The 22352-nt window shown below is 46.5% G+C and overlaps 1 protein-coding gene across 2 annotated transcripts in view; it reads left to right on the top strand.

Annotated features, from left to right (window-relative positions):
- The first annotated feature begins 2203 nt into the window (after positions 1-2203).
- Positions 2204-22352, top strand: part of LOC134969581 (ankyrin and armadillo repeat-containing protein-like) — a 101666-nt gene continuing 81517 nt past the window's right edge. The window contains exons 1-2 of one of the 2 annotated variants that reach the window (XM_063945631.1): positions 2204-2289; positions 13411-14474. In XM_063945631.1, the coding sequence (XP_063801701.1) occupies positions 13426-14474 (1049 nt within the window). In that variant the 5' untranslated portion in view covers positions 2204-2289; positions 13411-13425. Of the gene's footprint in view, positions 2290-5176; positions 5286-13410; positions 14475-22352 lie in introns of those variants that run through there. The other variant, XM_063945630.1, reaches the window with a different exon arrangement.

Here is a 22352-nt window from a genome sequence, read left to right as displayed (position 1 = left end):
TTTGGCCTCTGAGGAACTAAAGTTTGGTCAATCTGTTCTCCAGGGACCTCAGCACTCTCCCTCCCATACTGGGAGCTTTGTTACATGCCCATGGTACTAAATAGGACCCCAACATCCTCTAGGATGTAAGAGTAAATAGGATTTTAATTACCTACCGGTAAATCCTTTTCTCGTAGTCCGTAGAGGATGCTGGGCACCCGCCCAGTGCTTCGTATTCCTTCTTTGTTACTTGGTTCAGTTTGTTGGTTCAGCCGTTGCTGAATTGTTCCGAGTTGGTTAGCTTGGCTTTCCTTTTGTTGTACATGTGAGCTGGTGTGAATCTCACCACTATCTGTGTATTTCCTTCTCTCGAAATATGTACGTCTCCTCGGGCACAGTTTCTAGACTGAGTCTGGTAGGAGGGACATAGAGGGAGGAGCCAGCCCACACTATTAATCTCTTAAAGTGTCCATGGCTACTAGTGGACCCGTCTATACCCCGTGGTACTAAATTGGACCCCAGCATCCTCTACGGACTACGAGAAAAGGATTTACCGGTAGGTAATTAAAATCATATTATTACCGTACGGTAACTCACCGCACCTAATAGGATATCGGCCATAGTGTGACCCAACAATAATGAGTCCATGCCTCCCCAACAGAATGTGACCTCGCCTCCAAGTTTGGTTTTGGTGGTGTGTACAAATTCTGTCCCAACAAAGAAGTAGGAAAGTCCTATAAAATGCCCTTGTTCTCCTATTGCAGTAACTGGGGCTAAATTAGTAATTAATAAGAAGATGTTTTATATGTAAATTAGGTAATAGACATCAGGGTACTGCAATAGAAAGATAAAGGTAAAGTTTGTATTTTAAAATTTTTTAGGTGAAACGGGTCAAATTGGAATGTTTGTAATCCACATTTACTAACTGCAAAATACTGTATGCAGCCTGTTTCATTTATTAACCCAAGTAATGCTAAAACGGGGGTATATAGTGTTCACTCTAGAATCCGGGCCGGCAGGGCACCGGTTCTAGAGGGGCACTAGCCGAAAAGGGGGCGCGGCCATGCAAAATAGGGGTCAGGGTCATCACGGGTAATAAAAGGGGGCGTGGGCGGCCAGCGGCGTCACTGTTGGGGGCGTGCCCAGTACCTACGGAGGTGCAGGGCTTCCCCCAAGCGCATGGCAGCTTTACACGCTGTGAGGGCAGGAAGCTGGCAGCAGTTTTAGCAGGGCGCCGCAGAAAGGGCAGGGTTTTGCCCTTAAAAAATCTGGCAGGGCGCGGCTCCCTGCTAAAACTGCCTAGCGTGAACACTTGGTATATTTACTAAAGTGTGGGTTTACCGAAGCGGAGATGTTGCCCATAGCAATTGATCACATCCTAGAAGGTGCTAGATAAATGATAACTAGAATCTGATTGGTTGCTATGGGCAGTATCACCTCTGTAATCCCGCACTACACCTTGTGGTTCCACAACATCTGGAAAGTCGTAGGTTGTCCACCTGTGCCATATTGAGCCCAGATGGCAGCATTATCAGGCAGGGCATGCTGGTACTTGTTGTTACACAACAGCTGTGATGCCACAGCTTGACCATCCCTTCTATATACTGTATACCATGTTCATGGGTCGTATACATGTATGTTCAGTGCTATCGTCATCTGGAACTGACACATCTCCAAAATATTGAGCCTAACTCTGGTCCGGTCGGACCTGCGGCCATCGTTGCAAAATACAGATTTCCGGTACTTTGCACATCGGCAGGATCTGTCCTGCACGTGCACGAGCGGGTCCTGTGACATAGGATGCAGAGCAGTGATAGCACCTCCAACCACATCTGGATCAAACCCATTGTCTGTCTTTCAATGAAAAAAAACACATTCTCATTGTTGTACATTGAGGTTGCTACTGTGCATAGTGCTACTTTGAAGTGGTTTCATATTCCATACATCGTACCTGGGGGTACAGTACAGTGTATGATCTGCATTCAAAGGTACATGTTAATCTCTGTACAGAAATTTGTAATCCTAGTCAATTAACTGTAGATGTATTTTCTTTGTACAGTCGCCAGAGCACATAAATGTCAAGAGCTATGAGTTCTAAGGAGAATAGGGGAATAGTTGTCACGTTTAACAAAGCACTGTATCGCCTAGAAACGTTCTCTGCTACGAGTACCAGGAGGCGTTGTGGAGTCACAATACAAGCTGTGCTATTCCTGCCTGTCAGTCTGAGGCAGAGGCTCTGAGCACGCAGCCACTTCAGCACCCTTAAGGACGACCATCTTTGTGCGTCTCTTTAGCCAACGCCTGTGAACGGTGAGAACTTTTCCAAGATATCTCTGATACTGTGGGGGGGGAGGGGTCATTCCCAGTTTATCGCTCGCTAGCTACTTTTAGCAGCCGTGCAAACGCATAGTCGCCGCCTATGGGGGAGTGTATTCTCACTTTGCAAGTGTGCGAACACCTTTGCAGCCGAGCGCAGCAAAAACATTTTCTGCAGTTTCTGAGTAGCTCTGGACTTACTCAGCCCTTGCGATCACTTCAGTCTTTTTGGTGCCGGAATTGACGTCAGACACCCGCCCAGCAAACGCTTGGACACTCCTGCGTTTTCCCAAACACACTCAGAGAATGGTCGGTTGACACCCATAAACACCCTCTTTCTGTCAATCACCTTGCGTTCGGCTGTGCAAATGAAATCTTTGCTAAACCCATCGCCCAGCACCGATCCTCTTTGTACCCGTACGACACGCCTGCGCATTGCGGTGCATACGCCCGCGCAGTTTTGCCATTTTTTTACCTGATCGCTGCGCTGCGAAAATCGGCAGCGTGCGATCAACTCGGAATGACCACCCTGTGTGCACCTGAATTGAAGCAGCATCTGAGTGTGCACACCCTGTGTAACACATGCAACGTAGGAGTTTCTAGGGATTTTGGTGCACATGTGTTCGGCCGGATACACATTACACATCAGAATGATATGGTCGCCATGCAATAGGTCAAAAGGTCAACACAGAGAAGGTGGAAACAATATTTTTTTTTTTTGAGGGTGGTGGGGGGGGGGGGGGGGGGGGGCATTTTCTATGTTAAAGCACATGTGACCCTAATTAGTGCACTGTGTTCGCTCACCGCACTTCGTCAAGGTTACTATTCCAAGTCGTAGTCCATGTGGATGGTAAATAATGAAAAAGTTGATAATAATGAGAAAAACAACCATATGTGTGTTGACCTTTTTTATGTCGATTATTTGAACCTGTCAACCTTTTCTACCTGTTGACCTTAAGCACTGTCGAACTTTTACACGTCAACATTTTTGTACCTGTCAACCTTTTGTACCATATGGTCGACAGGTATTATGATGCATGTCGGCCTGTTGATTGTTGACTTATCATCCGCAACCCGGACAATGCTGATAACTGGCGCCCTGAAAGTTTCTGTAACCCAAAGCGAAAGAGTTTTGCGAACCTGTGTTTTTTTTGTTTTTGTTCTCTAAACAAGGGTGAGGCCACATATTATATAATATTTCGTAGGTCATTTATAAACCTCATGCGTTACACAATGCCGCCGCTGCGTCTGCTTTTCCCACGCTCAGAGAGGCATGCCCCTTTTTAATCATCTGCTTTGGCTGTTTGCAGGACTTCCCTCCCTAATATTGGAAGAGATAGCAGGGATAGATTTACTAACGCTTCTAAAACAGACAAGGGGCAGTGTTGCCCACAAAAACCAATCAGATTCTGTCTTTCATTTTCTAGAGAATCTTATTGGTTGCTACAGACAACAGCACCACTTTTGGAAGCTTTAGTAATTCTGGCCTAATGTTTCATCCAGTGCACGCAACTGTTCGGGGCCATTACCGACGGTCGCATTTCTTTGTGACAGAGTGCTTCATCCACCAACAGCATTAGTCTGGGCCCGCGTCTGGGTAATCTAGGCCCGCTTCTGGGTAATCCGTGCCCGCTCCTCCTTTCTCTGCCCCCCCTGACGATTCCCACCCATGTAACGTCTACTGTAAGTTCTATTTTTCTTAAAAAAAATGTTTCTTGTAAATCTCATTCAGTGTAAAATATGTGGCATCCTGTTTTTTCAGTACTTTTGTTGTTGTTGTTATAACACTTTATTGCCCGGTCCGTCAAATCTCTGTAACTTTGCAGAGTGGTCTACTCAAAATAGTAGTTCAGTACCCCAGGGGGGTCATTCGGTTTATCGCTGCGGTGCGAACAGGTGCGGAATGCGCATGCGCGGCGGCCGCAGTGCACGTGCGCGACGTTGCCCGACGACAGAGGTTGCCGGGTTACGTCGCGACTTACAAAGGAAGCGGTCGCAGAGCCGACCGCAAAGAAGATTGACAGGAAGGAGGCGTGCCAGGGCGGATCCGGACCGTTTGGAGCCGTTTTCGGGGAGTGGTGAGTAAAACGCAGGCGTGTCCAGAAGAACGGAGGGCGGAGGAGTGACGTCTAAGCCGGCTCCAGCCTCGCAGGGTTCGTTGCACAGGGTAAGTATGTCCAGGGGTAGTCATCTTTTGATTGAATTTTTTTTAGCTTAGCATGGCTGCACAAGCGATCGCAGCCCTGCTAAGCTAAAATACACTCCCCCCATAGGGGTGGTCTTCAGTATGTCGGCTGTCGGGATCCCGGCGCAGAGTATACCGGCGCCGGAATCCCGACAGCCGGCATACCGACACTTATTCTCCCTCATGGGGGTCCAAGACCTCCCTGGAGGGAGAATAAAATAGCGTGGCGCGCATAGCATGCCACCGTGCCCACAGCGAGCCCGCAAGGAGCTCATTTGCGCTCGCCACACTGTCGGTAAGCCGGCGGTCGGGCTCCCGGCGCCGGTATGCTGGTCGCCGGGAGCCCAACCGCCGCCATACCATACTGAACCCCCCATAGGCGTGGACTAGTTGAGCACAGCAACAGCAAAAAGTTGCTGGCTGCGATCAACTCGGAATGACCACCAAGATGTAGACCATTGGGTAGCATGTTGCTACTGAATTAGTTTGAAACTGACAGTTTCCCTGTAGTGACTGGCTGTATGGGCATGCTGGGATTTATAGTTCTACAGCAGCTCGGCTGCCTACCTGTGAAGTGAGTGCACTCTCCCGCTGTCATGGGAGCAATCTGCACATGTTAAGTTGCTAAGTGCCAGCAGTGTCATTAATCAAAGCACTGTGCACACACACACACGGGTTCACAAGCAGCACAGCCCAGTAAGGAACGTCCTCTGATCAGGGCTGCTCCAGCTCAGGAATCACAGTACAAGATCCTCTGACTCTCTCCTAAGTGACAGTAACTCACGGGGATAACCGCTAAATGCAGGTGAGAAGCGTGCTCAGCTTACAAGCACAAAACTCTATGGGCGGGATGTAATAGGGTCCAAGTTTTTTTGCGGGACAAACACGCACCTTCTCCATACTTGCCTACCTGACCCTCTCCATGAGGAAGAAAATGCTCTGTTCCTGGACTTTCCTGGTAATGTATGATTGCCATCACCTGTGGTGAAACACCTTTCTTATCAATTAACTAGCTCACCACAGGTGATGGCAATCATACATTACCAGGAAAGTCCAGGAACAGAGCATTTTCTCCCTCATGGAGAGGGTCAGGTAGGCAAGTATGACCTTCTCGCACATTAAAAAGGGCGAAACTCGTGATAATAGCCAGCGAGTTTGTAAGCTCAAGGCTACTGCAATGTGCAGTGTGAGAAACAAAAGCATGTACAGATCAGTGAGATCCGTGCATACTTCTGTCTGGGTATGGGTCATTAGGTAGACGTTGTAATTTGGTCAAGATGAACAAGGTCAACGTGGAAAAAGGTCGACATGAGTTTTTGGTGTCGTTTTCTTCGTAAAGTGACGGGGAACCCCAATTAGTGTACCGTGTCCCCTCGCATGGCTCACTTCGCTCGCCATGCTTCGGCCAGGGTGCCTCACATTGCTACCGCTGCGCTCGGCACAGGTTACCGGTCCTAACTGTAGTCTACGTGGATCGTAAACTATGAAAGAGTTCAAAATTTTTTAAAAAGTGAAAAACTCATGTCGACCTTTCCCCATGTCGACCATGTTCATGTCGACCTAGTGACCATGTCAACCTAATGCATGTTGACCAATAGTGGTCGACCTAATGACTGTCGACCTAAGTGTTGTCGACTTAATTACTGTATCCCCTTCTGTCTATTAAAGTTAAGAAAGAGTTAAAATGTATTTTAAAAAAAGCATAACCAGTCCTGGGCTCTTTGAGCCAGTCCTGGTTGAAAAGAGACGGGGGGAAAATGACTGAGGTCCCTTCCCCTGTATTTTAACAACCAGCACTGGGCTCTTGGGCTGGTCCTGGCTCCAAAAATATGAAGGGGGGGACGTAGGGTTCCCCCGTATTTTTTAAACCACAGCCAGGGGACACGTTTATATTGGTCCCAGTGGCCGTAGCATTACTCCCCCCAGCTAGTCAGCCCTGCCCAGGGGTTCCTGGGGGAGTGGGGGACCCCCCAATAAAGTCAGCCTCCAGGGCATCCATGGCCAGGGCTGACTATTTAGGTGGAGTAATGCTACGGCCGCCAGGACCAATATAAACGTGTCCCCCAGCTGCCGCATTACCTGCCTGGCTAGTGGAGCCCAGTGCTTGTTTTAAAAAAAAAGAGTGGACCCCTGTGTTTAGTCTCCCCCCCCCCCCCCCCCCCCCCATATTTTTGGAACCCGGACCGGTCCAAGAGCCCAGTGCTGGTTGATAAAATACAGGGGGACCTCAGTCATTTTTCCCCGGTATCTTTTCAACCAGGACCAGCTCAAACAGCCCGGGGCTGGATATGTTTTTTGGGGGGGACACCGCATTATTATTATTTTTTTCATTTTCAACTTTCACAGACAGAAGCATGCACGGATCTCACAGATCTGTGCATGCGTCTGTCAAAGTCACCAGCCAGAAGCTGGTCAATTTGTATGAGAGATTATGGTGATGTGTTAGGATAGAGTTTACAACTCTCACCCTATTACATTGTGCGAATTTTATGTGTGCAACGGCAATACATCTGGATGCGAGTTCTACCACTGCGAGTTGCAGGATTGCAGGAAACATGCACTCGCACTCTATTACATTGCGCGAGTTTTAAAAAAGTTGTTCACAACTTTGTAAGAACTCGCACCCTATTACATTTGTGTTACTGTTATTCATTAAGTACGTCAGGACAGATATGTACATTCCCTCCAGCTGAGAACATGAGCAGATAATACTGTAGGAGACAAAAGGTTGCCGGCTGTGATCGAGGGCAGTTACCTACTTATTGCCCAGCTACATACTGTCTGCTGCACGTACCATGTTTATTGCTTCCAGATCCTGGTTATGTAAAACGTCTTCTTGTAAAAACAGTAAGAGAGCCATAGCATTATGCCGTCTTACTGTCACCAGTTGCATGCCTTCAATGCAAATTGCAAATGGTACCAGTTGTACCATTATGGGGTGTATTCAATGCTTGTATTCAATTAGCTGCCAAATCCGACAGGATTTGGCCGTTCCCGACAATGCCAATCCGACTTTTTTTAAAGTCGGATTGACATTGTCGGAAACGGGGCTAAAACCTGTCGGATTTGGCCGCGAATCCGACAAAACACGTGGATCGGCGGCCACGTGCTTTCCGGATTTTCTGACTTGTCGGATAAATGAGAGTATGATTGAATAGGTCGAATCTGGATTTGACCTTAAACTGCAATTAATTCGACAAGTCGGGAAATTCAACTGTAATTGAATACACCCCTATGCCTTCACTGCATACTTGCCTATTCTAGCAGAATGTCTGGGAAACTTGTCTGTTCTCACGGAGTGTCTGGGAAACTTCTAACTTTCTGGGATGCTCTCCTCGGCTCCCAAGAGTGTAGGCCAGCCTCCTGGATTTACTCACTTACCCAGGGAAGTGGACAGTTGGGTGGCTTGATAACATGATATGCCGTGCCCCTTGCTTCCCACCCTGTATATTGTCTATGAAGGATAATAATTATTATGTAGCAAGATCTGTGTCCACACATGTCCTTACTATGGGCACCAGTCCCAGCCTCAGTACACATGGGACACGTGGGGGTGATATTAGGGGTTCCGCATCACAGCATCCCCTAAAACTTGACGCCCACTGTCTGCAGTGATGGGAAAGTCTTAAACAATACAGTAATCTTAGTTCGGGATTCCAGCGTCGGTCTCCTGTACGCTGGGATCCCGACTGCCGCCAATTTGACTGCATCCTCGTCAGGCCTGCAAGTGTGGCGGTACGCTCGGGTACGGTGTACCATTAAGAATTTAGCCGTTGGTACGCCGTACCCGCTGCTGCCGCTCACCAAAGCCACTGTTACCAGCTATTACTGGAAACGCCGCTGCTGCGCTCCGCCTCCCCTTCCCAGCCTGCTGGGAGCGTGACCGTGACTTAATCACGCTCCCGCTGCTGGTGCGGCGGGCGTGCAGAGGACCCTGTGGGCTGGCTGGGCGGGTTGTGGCGCTTCTTCTTGGGCTTCCTGCGGCCAACTCTCTCCTTGCTGAGCAGCGCAGGTTGCGGGGGTCAGGGCGGCAGGAGCAGGCTCATCTCGTGGAGCCTGAGGTACAGTAGTATTACTATTTTAATCATCAATTCACCGTGTATCTGGCACTGTGGGGCAATGTGTATCTGGCACTGTGGGGCAAAGTGTATCTGACAATGTGGGGCAATGTGTATCTGGCAATGTGGGGCAATGTGTATCTGGCAATGTGGGGCAATGTGTATCTGGCACTGTGGGGCAATGTGTATCTGGCACTGTGGGGACGTATCTGGCACTGTGGGGGCATATATGGCACTGCTGGGGGAATTTGTGTATCTGGCACGGTGGGGTATTTGAGTATCTGGCACCATGGGGCATTTGTGTATCTGCACTGTGGGGCATTTGTATATTTGGCACTGTGGCGGCATATCAGGCACTGTAGGAGCATATCTGGCACGGTGGGGGCATATGTGTATCTGGCACGGTGGGGGCATATGTGTATCTGGCACTGTGGGGGCATGTGTATCTGCACTGTGGGGCATTTGTGTATTTGGCACTGTGGCTGCATAACAGGCACTGTAGGAGCATATCTGGCATGGTGGGGGCATATCTGGCACTGTGGGGGCATATGTGTATCTGGCACGGTGGGGGCATATGTGTATCTGGCACTGTGGGGGCATGTGTATCTGCACTGTGGGGCATTTGTGTATTTGGCACTGTGGCTGCATAACAGGCACTGTAGGAGCATATCTGGCATGGTGGGGGCATATCTGGCACTGTGGGGGCATATGTGTATCTGGCACTATTGGGGTCATATGTGTATCTGGCCCCCCCCCCCATATGTGTATCATGTCCCCATTTTCATTGGCCACACCCCATGTGGCATTTGACCACACCCATTTTTAGTACCACTAAAACATTTTTTCTACTTGCACCACTGATCCTCGTACAACATATAAAAAGTGCGGTGTTGATATTTTTGGCTGGAGTTTTGTTAGGGGGTAGATATTTTATATGGATAAAAAAATTCATCCTCAATGCACCAAATTGCCTGATAGATTTCTCCTATCATAAATCCGTCATTGTGTGTGATCATATTTAGAAGTAATCATTTCCAGACCAGTTTTTTGTTTTGCTAATGCAGAGTGCTTTGAAATGCACGTACACTGGAAAGGAAATGTGAATACAGTTATTTATCTGTGGTCCCAGTTCAAGGATTCCTGCCTCGCTTAGAATACAATAGGCACTCATCCGTTCCATGTGCCCACAAGTCACATGCAACCATAGGCGTGCGCAGCACATTTTATTAGGGGGTGCTCTCTTGGAGGGGTGTGCCTAGCACCGCCTTTTGGGCGTGTCTTGCACCCTCTATTGACGGTCAACGCAATATAAAATATCCACCCTTGTACCAATCCTAATAATGCAGATGCATTGTCAAATGTTGTGGTGTGCACCAAACAAACAACCCTGATGGCACTCACTGAAATTACAGTGCTCCTCCTCAGCCTGGTCTGGCTGCCCCTCTCTTTCCCCTGCAAACTGCAGTCACTCACTGACACTGACAGTCGCAGACTAGTACTGCTGCTGCTGGAAAAACGCATTATGTGTCAATGCTGCTGCCGACCGCCTACCAGTATTGAATTTGTCTTCCTAAAAGGAACGCTGGCTGCATGCTGATCCTCATCAGTGGCTGGCGTTGGCATAGAATAGAAGGAGAGAGGTGGGCGTGCGAGCAGCATGATGTCATCACATCACGCTGTTTTTGTACATTGAGGTGGAGCCGGAGTTTGAAAGCCGGTGGCAGTGGCACCCTTGATAAACCCAGGCATCCGTTCAGTAATGCAGTCCTGACAGGGTGCAACGCAGAAGGGACATTAATCAGCCTGCTCAGCGATCGCTGCATCAGGCATGTGAGATCGGGTTGCCGGACATTAGGGGGCACCCCCCCTGCGCACACCTATGCATGCAACACGTGATAGGCATGAATAGTGCAGATCAGGAATGCTGCGTCTTGTCTGCAAGGACAGATCATCAGAGACCCCAGAGCCAGAGAAGCAGCAGCAGCAGTACAGCCAGGTGCACCACTCTCCTTTTCCACACCAAGGTGTTCAGAGGTTCTGTCCATAATCGTTTCCATCAGTGAGCCTCTGTAGACATTATATACACTGAGGTGGAGGCATTTCTAAGCCCTGGTATCTGGGGTGTAAGAGGCTGAAACTGTATCGCCCGTAGTTGCTCGCCAAATCGCAGGAGATATGGAGGGGCACTAAGAGAGATATGAAGGGGCAGTGAGAGCTATGGAGGGAGGGGGCAGACGCAGTGTGAGAGAACCATGCATACTAATGCTTTATGTTGCTTGGTGACCAGAGGAGGTACCTATGACATTTTATTATGTAAGAGGACAGATATATCTGAAAAAATAAGAAAAGACATAGGGGTAAATTTACTAAGGTGGGAGATTTTTAGAACTGGTGATGTTGCCCGTGGCAACCAATCAGATTCTACTTACCATTTATCTAGCTGCTTCTAGCAGATAATAGATATAATCTGATTGGTTGCTATAGGCAACATCACCAGTTCTAAAAATCTCCCACCTTAGTAAATTTACCCCATAGCCTGATCACTGTCATATACAGTAGGATGCGATAAGTCCATTTACACATTGCTATAAGAAGTAAAGGGGGAATGTGGCACAGGCCGGAGACTCCTGAACAAAGCCGCAGAGGAGGCGGCCTGAACGGAACCTGCACACACCTAGTGTTCACTCTAGGCTGTTTTAGCAGGGCGCCGCGCCCTGCCCGATTTTTAAAAGGCAAAATCCGCCCTGCCCCTTTTGCGGCGCCCTGCTAGAACAGCCTCCCGCTTCCTGCCCTCCCAGCTTGTAAAGATGCCGTGCGCATCTATTCACGCTATGGGAGAGAGCTGGGGGAAGCCCAGCACCTCCGTCGGTGCTGAGCACGCCCCCAACAGTGACGTCGCCGGCCACAGATGCCCCCTACTGCAACGTCTGTGAGCCGCACCGCCCACTAAAGTGACGTCAGTGTGGCCACACCCCCTAATTTACATGGTCGCGCCCCCGTTTCGGGCGCGCGCAAATATGCCCCCGGAGTCCGGCGCCCTGCCCTATTTCATTTCTAGAAGGAAGACTACACACCCCTCTGCTCTCTTAAACCGTCTCTGTATACCATGTGTAATTTTGTGACTCTTCAATGTCTAGTGTACTGTTGGCAGCTTACTGTATCATAGAGCCTTCTGAGACGCAGGCAGACATATAAGTGCAAGAAAAAGTGTCCATTGTCACGAGTGTGAAATACCTGTATGACCAATTGGTACCAGAAGAGGGAGAATGAGTAGGGGCAGACACAAGGGGTGGTGGTTTGGGTCACTAAGCTGTGTCTTTGCCCTTGGTTAAGAAAGTCTAGTTTCGCCCATGTTCCTCTTCCCCTCCCAACATGCCTCTCCAGGCAAACCTGCCATGCAGTATACGTATGGTATATTTCTGTATTTAAATGTACTTTACACTACGCAGACTGGTGAACGTCTCACTCTGCATCAGGCACCAAGTCTCAAGCACAGTGCCTCAGGCTCATTGTTAAAACTGTATTTTTGTTATTGGATTTATAACAACTTATTTGATATACTTTAACTCGCCAGCAGAGTTCAACCGTATTTAATTGATAATAGCGGACCAGTGGTTAGCATTGCCATCTCCCTTTCCTTCTACAGTTCTAAAATCACTCACTTTCAGTAAATTGGGTCCCTGTTGTCCATGCGAACGTTGGGAATTTAGACGTAAGCTCTGATGGTCCAGGGACTGGGCTGCATAATATGGTGACATTATACATGTAAACCGTGACTATAATAATACGTTTATATGATTAGCATGTGCTTGGTAGACTTATTAAGAATATGGTTGTAACTAATATTATGCTTTATACATAGATAAGAAACATACAATAATATAAAACAGAATTTAAAGATGCTCTGACCAAATGAGCTTACAATCTAATAGGCACGGGGAAAACCTGATACATAAGATGCTAAAATAGTAATTGTAGCTGGTTAGTGGGGAGAGTGTGGCTGATTGCTGTATGGTAGAAACAGTATCAGCCTCCAGTAACAGTTCAATTCAATTGGGTTGAATAGCGCCGGAAGGAGCACCCGGTTCTATTCAATTCAGCACACTGTCATGTCAGAGAATGCTGTTACAGTATGTCGGAGAATGCCGGTTCTCCTTATGTCGGAGAATGTTCTCGCAGTCATAAATCATACCTCCCAACATGACTCTCTCCAGGAGGGACAGAATGCTCTGCTCCTGCACTTCCCTGCTAATTTGTGATTACCATCACCTGTGCTGAAACACCTTTATTAGCCATTAACCTGTTCAACACAGATGCCGGCAATCATAGAGAAAGGGAAAAGTCCAGAAGCAGAGCATTGTGTCCCTCCTGGAGAGGGTTATGTTGGGAGGTATGATAAATTGAATTGCCCCATTGATGACTGGCATGTCTTTGCATATAATCAGTATTACTATTATTGTTTAGCTTGGCTGTGGGTCATTGGCCTTCTGAGAACCTAGCCTTGGCCTTAAGGTAAAGCAATGTTGGATGAATTTATCGAAAGGACCTCCTTCTCATTTCTATATATTTTTGCATTACAGGCCTCAGTTAAGGCTGAGAATAAACCCAGCTAGAGGCTGCAAGTTTGCAACTTGGAAAGACGCATTGTGCTGCTGCTCCAGCACATATAACATGTGTGGTCAGATTTAAGGTGGGGATTGTGTCCCAGTGAAGTGTTATTGCAGTGTAACAATAAAGCTGCCCAGTACTTGTGTTCTAGGTGCAAATGCAGCCACTATTTTCCCTGCATGCAAAGAAATAAATAATCTTCGTATTGCTGATTCGCACTCTTTGGCTGGCTTTGTTACTAACTCTGAATATACTGTATTGCAGATAAGCACAAATGACATGGAAGCAATCTCTGGCAGCGGATGGTTTCCAGTTCACCATGCGGCATATAAAAACCACCTTTCTGTGCTGGAGGATCTCATTGAGTCTTCAGGAAAGGAGAGCCTTGAGGCTAAGACAGATGACTCTCTTCAAAACACACCATTGTTGCTGGCCATCAGAAGTGGTAGCCTGGAGATGGTGCATTTATTGGTCACGCATGGCGCCGATATTACATATGTCAACCATCATAGACAGGGAGTCATAGAGATCTCTGCTCTCCATAGTCATCTTGATCTCCTCAAATACTTTATTAGTCTTGACCATCAGAACTTAAATGTATATAAGAAACTTGTCACTCTGATTGACTCTGACACACAAGATGAAGTCCTTGGGGCTTGCTTGGCCATTTCACAGCTGATCAGTCCGTCAAATGATAGGTTATGTTGCTGTTTGGACAGATTTGTAGACAATGGACTGGTGTCTGGGTTGGTTGAAGTCCTTCGCAAGAATGTGGCTGACGATTTAAAGATATCGGCCTTAACCTTACTGAAGTGTGTCCTGAGAGCTGAAAAGGCCAAGAGAAAGATAATAGAGAACAATGAGATTGAAGTGTTCTTGTCGCTGGTCTTCACTGGATCCAGACTTCTGCTCACTGACGTGATGGATTCAATATGTGAGTTGGCAAGCGAGAAAGACTTTGCTGAGAAATTCTCAGCCACCCTCGTTCCAGCCATTAGGAAAGTGGTTTCCAGCTTAGCACTAGAGGACAAAGAGGATATTGTAAAGCCAACTTTTAAAGCCTTAGGCCTACTGGCTGCTGGATCCACAGTATTTAAGGACACCATTGGGAAACAATCCGGTCTTCTTGCCATTGTGGTAAAACTGTTCCAGGTTTGTCAGCCCAAGTCCTTACTTCTAGTGTGGAGTGATGCCGTAGGAAGGATTGCGGAGGAGAACGTAAATAACCAAAATGTTTTCCTGGGTGAGAACATTGGCTCGTGTCTTCTTCAGATGTTAAAGTCCAAAACCAAAGAGGTCCAGATGTCTGCAGTAAAAACACTGCACAGGTAATCATGCCGATATGTATCTGTGTGGGGTTCTGGTTTCTATCTATAAGTAGCCGTAGCTTACCTCTAAGGTTCAATCGAACTGTCTTACCTACTTGACCGACTTGTCACCTCAAGAACCCCAGACGGGGTTCTTGCCACGTTCCTGCCAAATAAGCACAGAGTGTAAAGGTGTGTGACGTGGGCGAGTCACTCCAGGAACACTGCCAGTGTTTAATAAAATATTTAAACTTTAATATTGTCTTTCATCTGTCACAATAGCAGGTGCTGAATTCAGAGCACATCCCTTCCTATCATCATATCACTCATGTGGGTCTTAGTCTAACCCTCCTACAAACAAAATGTATATTTGAAAAGCTTACACCCTACTGCTCATTTATTTTATATGAAAGAATAACCACCTTTGCACAAACCTTTATAATAAAAAGATTTGTGCCATACTGTTATAAAGCTGCTCATTTCACCCCACAGGAAACAAAAGCACAAAACATACCCGTACACTATGTAATGAAACAGCTTAGTGCCTAGTCTATGGCTGGGCTTAGTCGACACTGAGAGGCTCAAAACTTTTGAACTGCTAGGGAAAGGAGTAGGCACAACCTGCACCCACCCACGTAATTCATCTGATGTCACTGGGTTTCAAAACTCCATGGCAGTCGGAGGACTCCCGGACACACTGGGAATGTGAGAAAGTATAATAAATTTACAAAAACTATCTGTAATTTGCAGGAGCAGGTAAAGTTGGAAAGTCCTTATAAGTGCTTCCATAGAAGTGCTGACATAAAAGTGTTATTATAAAAATAGCGTTATACCTGCGTTAAACCGAAGGAAAACCAGAAGGAAAACATCAACACACCAACACTACCACAAAAGGACTGCCTTAATGCTCAAAAGTATGTAATTCATCTTATGCATATCATCCGTTTTTACAAAACCTAGGAAAAGGCATCCCCAATCTGCTCACTACAGTTCTCTCTTATGCAAACTTATGTATGTTTCTTTATGTAATGATTTCTTGAAAATGTCATTGCATGTGTGGGGAAGTTGCTCAGTGAAACAGTTTAGTATTGCATACTAACTGGTGATTACCTCTTTTGAACATTAACCCATTGTGGTCAGGTGTACTATGTCTTTATATTTAGTAAGGTATAGTCGTGGTGTAAAGGACAGAGTATGATTACTGATTAGTAAAAGAAAACAAATACTGAGCAACATCCCCAAACAGGTAATTTCAACTTTAAACTTGTCATTCATTTTGTACGCTCTGGACATGGCTACTACTAACAAATGCACAGAAACATTTTTTAAAGCTATGTCTGCAAATGCTAGGAGCTTAGGAGACAAAATTCCAGAGCTAATTGCGATAATGACAAGGGATAACCTGGATTTTGTGGCTATTACAGAGTCTTGGTGCAATGAGAATCATGACTGGGACTTAACTATACCAGGATACAATTTATTTAGGAAAGATAGAATAGGAAGAATAGGAGGAGGGGTAGCAATGTATGTGAAAAAAAGCATAAATGCCACTTTAATACAAAATATTGAAGCCAAAACTGAGGCCCTTTGGGTCACCATAGAAACTGGGAAGAAGGACATTATTCGCATTGGGGTGATCTATAGACCACCAGGCCAGGGGCAGGATTTGGACAGGAACCTATTGTTGGACATCTCTAAAATGGCTTTTAAGGGAGAAGTCATAATCATGGGAGACTTTAATTTACCTGATGTAAATTGGGAGGGGTCTTTTGCAAGTTCAGCTACAAGTGGCAAATTTCTACATTCCTTACAGGGAGCATCTCTCAAGCAATTGGTGAGGGAGCCCACTCGCAAAGACTCAATATTAGATCTAATTCTTACAAATGGTGATAGAATATCTGATATATATGTGGGTGAGCACCTGGGATCCAGTGATCATCAAGCAGTATGGTTTAGTATAAAGACAGGATCCAACTCCTCTCACACAAAAACAAAGGTGTTGGATTTTAGAAATGCAGACTTTGCAAAAATGGGGAGATGTTTAAGTGATTCATTGGCAGACTGGAGGAACTTGGAAGGGGTGCAGGAGAGGTGGAAAAAAATTAAAAGTGCATTACTAAGTGTAACAGACCTTTGTATCAAAATGGTTAGGAAAAGCACCAGGAAAAGGAAGCCAGTGTGGTTCACAAAAGTAGTATCAACTAGTGTGAAAGCAAAAAAGATGGCTTTTAGGAAATACAAACAGACTCAAAATAATAACGACAAAGAGGAGTATCTGGACAGACGGAAGGATGCTAAGAAAGTGATCAGACGTGCAAAGGCAGAAGCTGAGGAGAAAATGGCCCAGTCAGTAGATAAAGGGGGCAAAACTTTTTTTAAGTATATAAGTGAAAGGAGAAAATCAAATGGAGGAATAATAAGACTTAAGACAGAGAGTGGGCATTTGGTGGAGGGAGACAAGGCAATAGCAGATCACCTAAATAATTATTTTTGCTCAGTATTTACTACAGAAAAAGGGATGGGGCCACAGTTAAATTGCAAGGACATTCATAAAAATAAGGTAGATGAAAATACATTTACAGAGGAGAAGGTCCTAACAGAACTTTCAAAACTAAAAGTGGATAAATCAATGGGACCAGATGGAATACACCCAAGGATACTCAAAGAGCTAAAAGATGTCCTGGTTACACCTTTAACAGAATTATTTAACCAGTCACTAAATACAGGTGATATTCCAGAGGACTGGAAAAGAGCAAATGTAGTTCCACTGCACAAAAGTGGAAGCAAGTAACTACAGACCAGTAAGCCTTACATCAGTAGTAGGGAAAGTAATGGAAAAACTATTAAAAGAAAGAGTAGTGGAATATCTTAAATCGAACAACTTACAGGATCCAAAACAGCATGGATTTACTGGTGGGAGATCATGCCAAACAAATCTTATTGACTTTTTTGACTCTGTGATGAAAATAATAGATCAAGGGGGAGCTGTAGATGTAGCATATCTAGACTTTAGTAAGGCATTTGACACTGTCCCACATCACAGACTGCTAAATAAACTTGAAAGCCTGGGGGTGGATTATAAATTAGTGAAATGGATAAGAACCTGGTTGCAGGATAGGAAACAGACAGTTGTAGTTAATGGAGTGCAATCTATGGAGGGAAATGTTACCAGTGGAGTACCCCAGGGATCTGTACTAGGTCCAGTTCTCTTTAATATCTTTGTTGGTGACATTGCAGATGGTATTGAAGGGAAGATATGCCTTTTTGCAGATGATACAAAGATATGCAACAGGGTAGACACACCGGGAGGGGTCAAACAAATGATTGATGACCTAGGTAGGCTTGAGAAATGGTCAAGAACGTGGCAACTACAGTTTAATGCTAAAAAATGCAAAATCATGCACTTGGGTCTCAAAAACCCAAAGGCTAAGTATAGTATCAAGGGTACTATAATGGAAACTACTGAGGAGGAAAGAGATTTAGGAGTCACTATTTCAAGTGACTTGAAGGCAGGAAAGCAATGCAACAAAGCAATGAGAAAGGCAAGTCAGATGCTTGGTTGCATTGGGAGAGGAATCAGTAGCAGGAAAAAAGAAGTGATAATGCCACTGTATAGGTCATTGGTAAGGCCCCATCTGGAATACTGTGTCCAGCTCTGGAGACCCTATCTCCAGAAGGATATAAATACATTAGAGAGTGTACAAAGAAGGGCAACTAAAATGGTGCATGGCCTACATCACAAAACTTACCCGGAAAGGCTAAAAGATCTTAACATGTATAGTTTGGAGGAGAGAAGGGAAAGGGGAGACATGATAGAAACTTTCAAATATATAAAGGGTCTTAACAAAGTTCAGGAGGGAAACATTCTTCAAAGGAAAAGAAGTATTAGAACTCGAGGGCATACATTGAGACAGGAGGGGGGGAGGTTCAGGGGAAATTTAAGGAAAAATTACTTCACAGAAAGGGTAGTGGATAAGTGGAATAGCCTCCCATCAGAGGTGGTAGAGGCTAAGACTGTAGGGCAATTTAAACATGCTTGGGACAGGCATATGAATATCCTTGCAAAGAATCAAGGTTAAAAAAGGGTTGAGATTGCCTAAAGGATAAAATAAAAAAGGGGCAGACTAGATGGGCCAAGTGGTTCTTATCTGCCGTCAAATTCTATGTTTCTATGTTTCTAAATGGTATCCGGTCTCTAGGTCGACAAGACTTAGACCGACAGTGTCTAGGTTGACCACTATTGGTCGACAGTAACTAAGTCGACGGGGTTTCTAGGTCGACCGGGTCTTTAGTAGAGATGTGCACTTGAAATTTTTCGGGTTTTGTGTTTTGGTTTTGGGTTCGGTTCCGCGGCCGTGTTTTGGGTTCGACCGCGTTTTGGCAAAACCTCACCGAATTTTTTTTGTCGGATTCGGGTGTGTTTTGGATTCGGGTGTTTTTTTCAAAAAACCCTAAAAAACAGCTTAAATCATAGAATTTGGGGGTCATTTTGATCCCAAAGTATTATTAACCTCAAAAACCATAATTTCCACTCATTTTCAGTCTATTCTGAACACCTCACACCTCACAATATTATTTTTAGTCCTAAAATTTGCACCGAGGTCGCTGGATGACTAAGCTAAGCGACCCTAGTGGCCGACACAAACACCTGGCCCATCTAGGAGTGGCACTGCAGTGTCACGCAGGATGGCCCTTCCAAAAAACACTCCCCAAACAGCACATGACGCAAAGAAAAAGAGGCGCAATGAGGTAGCTGTGTGAGTAAGCTAAGCGACCCTAGTGGCCGACACAAACACCTGGCCCATCTAGGAGTGGCACTGCAGTGTCACGCAGGCTGGCCCTTCCAAAAAACACTCCCCAAACAGCACATGACGCAAAGAAAAAAAGAGGCGCAATGAGGTAGCTGTGTGAGTAAGCTAAGCGACCCTAGTGGCCGACACAAACACCTGGCCCATCTAGGAGTGGCACTGCAGTGTCACGCAGGATGGCCCTTCCAAAAAACACTCCCCAAACAGCACATGACGCAAAGAAAAAAAGAGGCGCAATGAGGTAGCTGTGTGAGTAAGCTAAGCGACCCTAGTGGCCGACACAAACACCTGGCCCATCTAGGAGTGGCACTGCAGTGTCACGCAGGATGGCCCTTCCAAAAAACACTCCCCAAACAGCACATGACGCAAAGAAAAAAAGAGGCGCAATGAGGTAGCTGTGTGAGTAAGCTAAGCGACCCTAGTGGCCGACACAAACACCTGGCCCATCTAGGAGTGGCACTGCAGTGTCACACAGGATGGCCCTTCCAAAAAACACTCCCCAAACAGCACATGACGCAAAGAAAAATGAAAGAAAAAAGAGGTGCAAGATGGAATTGTCCTTGGGCCCTCCCACCCACCCTTATGTTGTATAAACAGGACATGCACACTTTAACTAACCCATCATTTCAGTGACAGGGTCTGCCACACGACTGTGACTGAAATTACGGGTTGGTTTGGACCCCCACCGAAAAAGAAGCAATTAATCTCTCCTTGCACAAACTGGCTCTACAGAGGCAAGATGTCCACCTCATCATCATCCTCCGATATATCACCGTGTACATCCCGCTCCTCACAGATTATCAATTCGTCCCCACTGGAATCCACCATCTCAGCTCCCTGTGTACTTTGTGGAGGCAATTGCTGCTGGTCAATGTCTCCACGGAGGAATTGATTATAATTCATTTTAATGAACATCATCTTCTCCACATTTTCTGGAAGTAACCTCGTACGCCTATTGCTGACAAGGTGAGCGGCGGCACTAAACACTCTTTCGGAGTACACACTTGTGGGAGGGCAACTTAGGTAGAATAAAGCCAGTTTGTGCAAGGGCCTCCAAATTGCCTCTTTTTCCTGCCAGTATAAGTACGGACTGTCTGACGTGCCTACTTGGATGCGGTCACTCATATAATCCTCCACCATTCTTTCAATGGGGAGAGAATCATATGCAGTGCCAGTAGACGACATGGCCGTAATCGTTGGCAGGTCCTTCAGTCCGGACCAGATGTCAGCATCAGCAGTCGCTCCAGACTGCCCTGCATCACCGCCAGCGGGTGGGCTCGGAATTCTGAGCCTTTTCCTCGCACCCCCAGTTTCGGGAGAATGTGAAGGAGGAGATGTTGACAGGTCGCGTTCTGCTTGACTTGACAATTTTCTCACCAGCAGGTCTTTGAACCCCAGCAGACTTGTGTGTGCCGGAAAGAGAGATCCAAGGTAGGTTTTAAATCTAGGATCGAGCACGGTGGCCAAAATGTAGTGCTCTGATTTCAACAGATTGACCACCAGTGAATCCTTGTTAAGCGAATTAAGGGCTCCATCCACAAGTCCCACATGCCTAGCGGAATCGCTCTGTGTTAGCTCCTCCTTCAATGTCTCCAGCTTCTTCTGCAAAAGCCTGATGAGGGGAATGACCTGACTCAGGCTGGCAGTGTCTGAACTGACTTCACGTGTGGCAAGTTCAAAGGGCAGCAGAACCTTACACAACGTTGAAATCATTCTCCACTGCGCTTGAGACAGGTGCATTCCACCTCCTATATCGTGCTCAATTGTATAGGCTTGAATGGCCTTTTGCTGCTCCTCCAACCTCTGAAGCATATATAGGGTTGAATTCCACCTCGTTACCACTTCTTGCTTCAGATGATGGCAGGGCAGGTTCAGGCGTTTTTGGTGGTGCTCCAGTCTTCTGTACGTGGTGCCTGTACGCCGAAAGTGTCCCGCAATTCTTCTGGCCACCGACAGCATCTCTTGCACGCCCCTGTCGTTTTTTAAAAAATTCTGCACCACCAAATTCAAGGTATGTGCAAAACATGGGACGTGCTGGAATTTGCCCATATTTAATGCACACACAATATTGCTGGCGTTGTCCGATGCCACAAATCCACAGGAGAGTCCAATTGGGGTAAGCCATTCCGCGATGATCTTCCTCAGTTGCCGTAAGAGGTTTTCAGCTGTGTGCGTATTCTGGAAACCGGTGATACAAAGCGTAGCCTGCCTAGGAAAGAGTTGGCGTTTGCGAGATGCTGCTACTGGTGCCGCCGCTGCTGTTCTTGCGGCGGGAGTCCATACATCTACCCAGTGGGCTGTCACAGTCATATAGTCCTGACCCTGCCCTGCTCCACTTGTCCACATGTCCGTGGTTAAGTGGACATTGGGTACAGCTGCATTTTTTAGGACACTGGTGACTCTTTTTCTGAGGTCTGTGTACATTTTCGGTATCGCCTGCCTAGAGAAATGGAACCTAGATGGTATTTGGTACCGGGGACACAGTACCTCCAACAAGTCTCTAGTTGGCTCTGCAGTAATGATGGATACCGGAACCACGTTTCTCACCACCCAGGATGCCAAGGCCTCAGTTATCCGCTTTGCAGCAGGATGACTGCTGTGATATTTCATCTTCCTCGCAAAGGACTGTTGGACAGTCAATTGCTTGGTGGAAGTAGTAAAAGTGGTCTTACGACTTCCCCTCTGGGATGACCATCGACTCCCAGCAGCAACAACAGCAGCGCCAGCAGCAGTAGGCGTTACACGCAAGGATGCATCGGAGGAATCCCAGGCAGGAGAGGACTCGTCAGAATTGCCAGTGACATGGCCTGCAGGACTATTGGCATTCCTGGGGAAGGAGGAAATTGACACTGAGGGAGTTGGTGGGGTGGTTTGCGTGAGCTTGGTTACAAGAGGAAGGGATTTACTGGTCAGTGGACTGCTTCCGCTGTCGCCCAAAGTTTTTGAACTTGTCACTGACTTATTATGAATGCGCTGCAGGTGACGTATAAGGGAGGATGTTCCGAGGTGGTTAACGTCCTTACCCCTACTTATTACAGCTTGACAAAGGCAACACACGGCTTGACAAATGTTGTCCGCATTTCTGTTGAAA

Source organism: Pseudophryne corroboree, chromosome 11 (genome assembly GCF_028390025.1).
Source record: "Pseudophryne corroboree isolate aPseCor3 chromosome 11, aPseCor3.hap2, whole genome shotgun sequence".
In the NCBI taxonomy this organism is placed as follows: domain Eukaryota; kingdom Metazoa; phylum Chordata; class Amphibia; order Anura; family Myobatrachidae; genus Pseudophryne; species Pseudophryne corroboree.
Note: the sequence above shows the minus strand (reverse complement) of the source record. Positions and strands in the feature narration are given on the sequence as shown.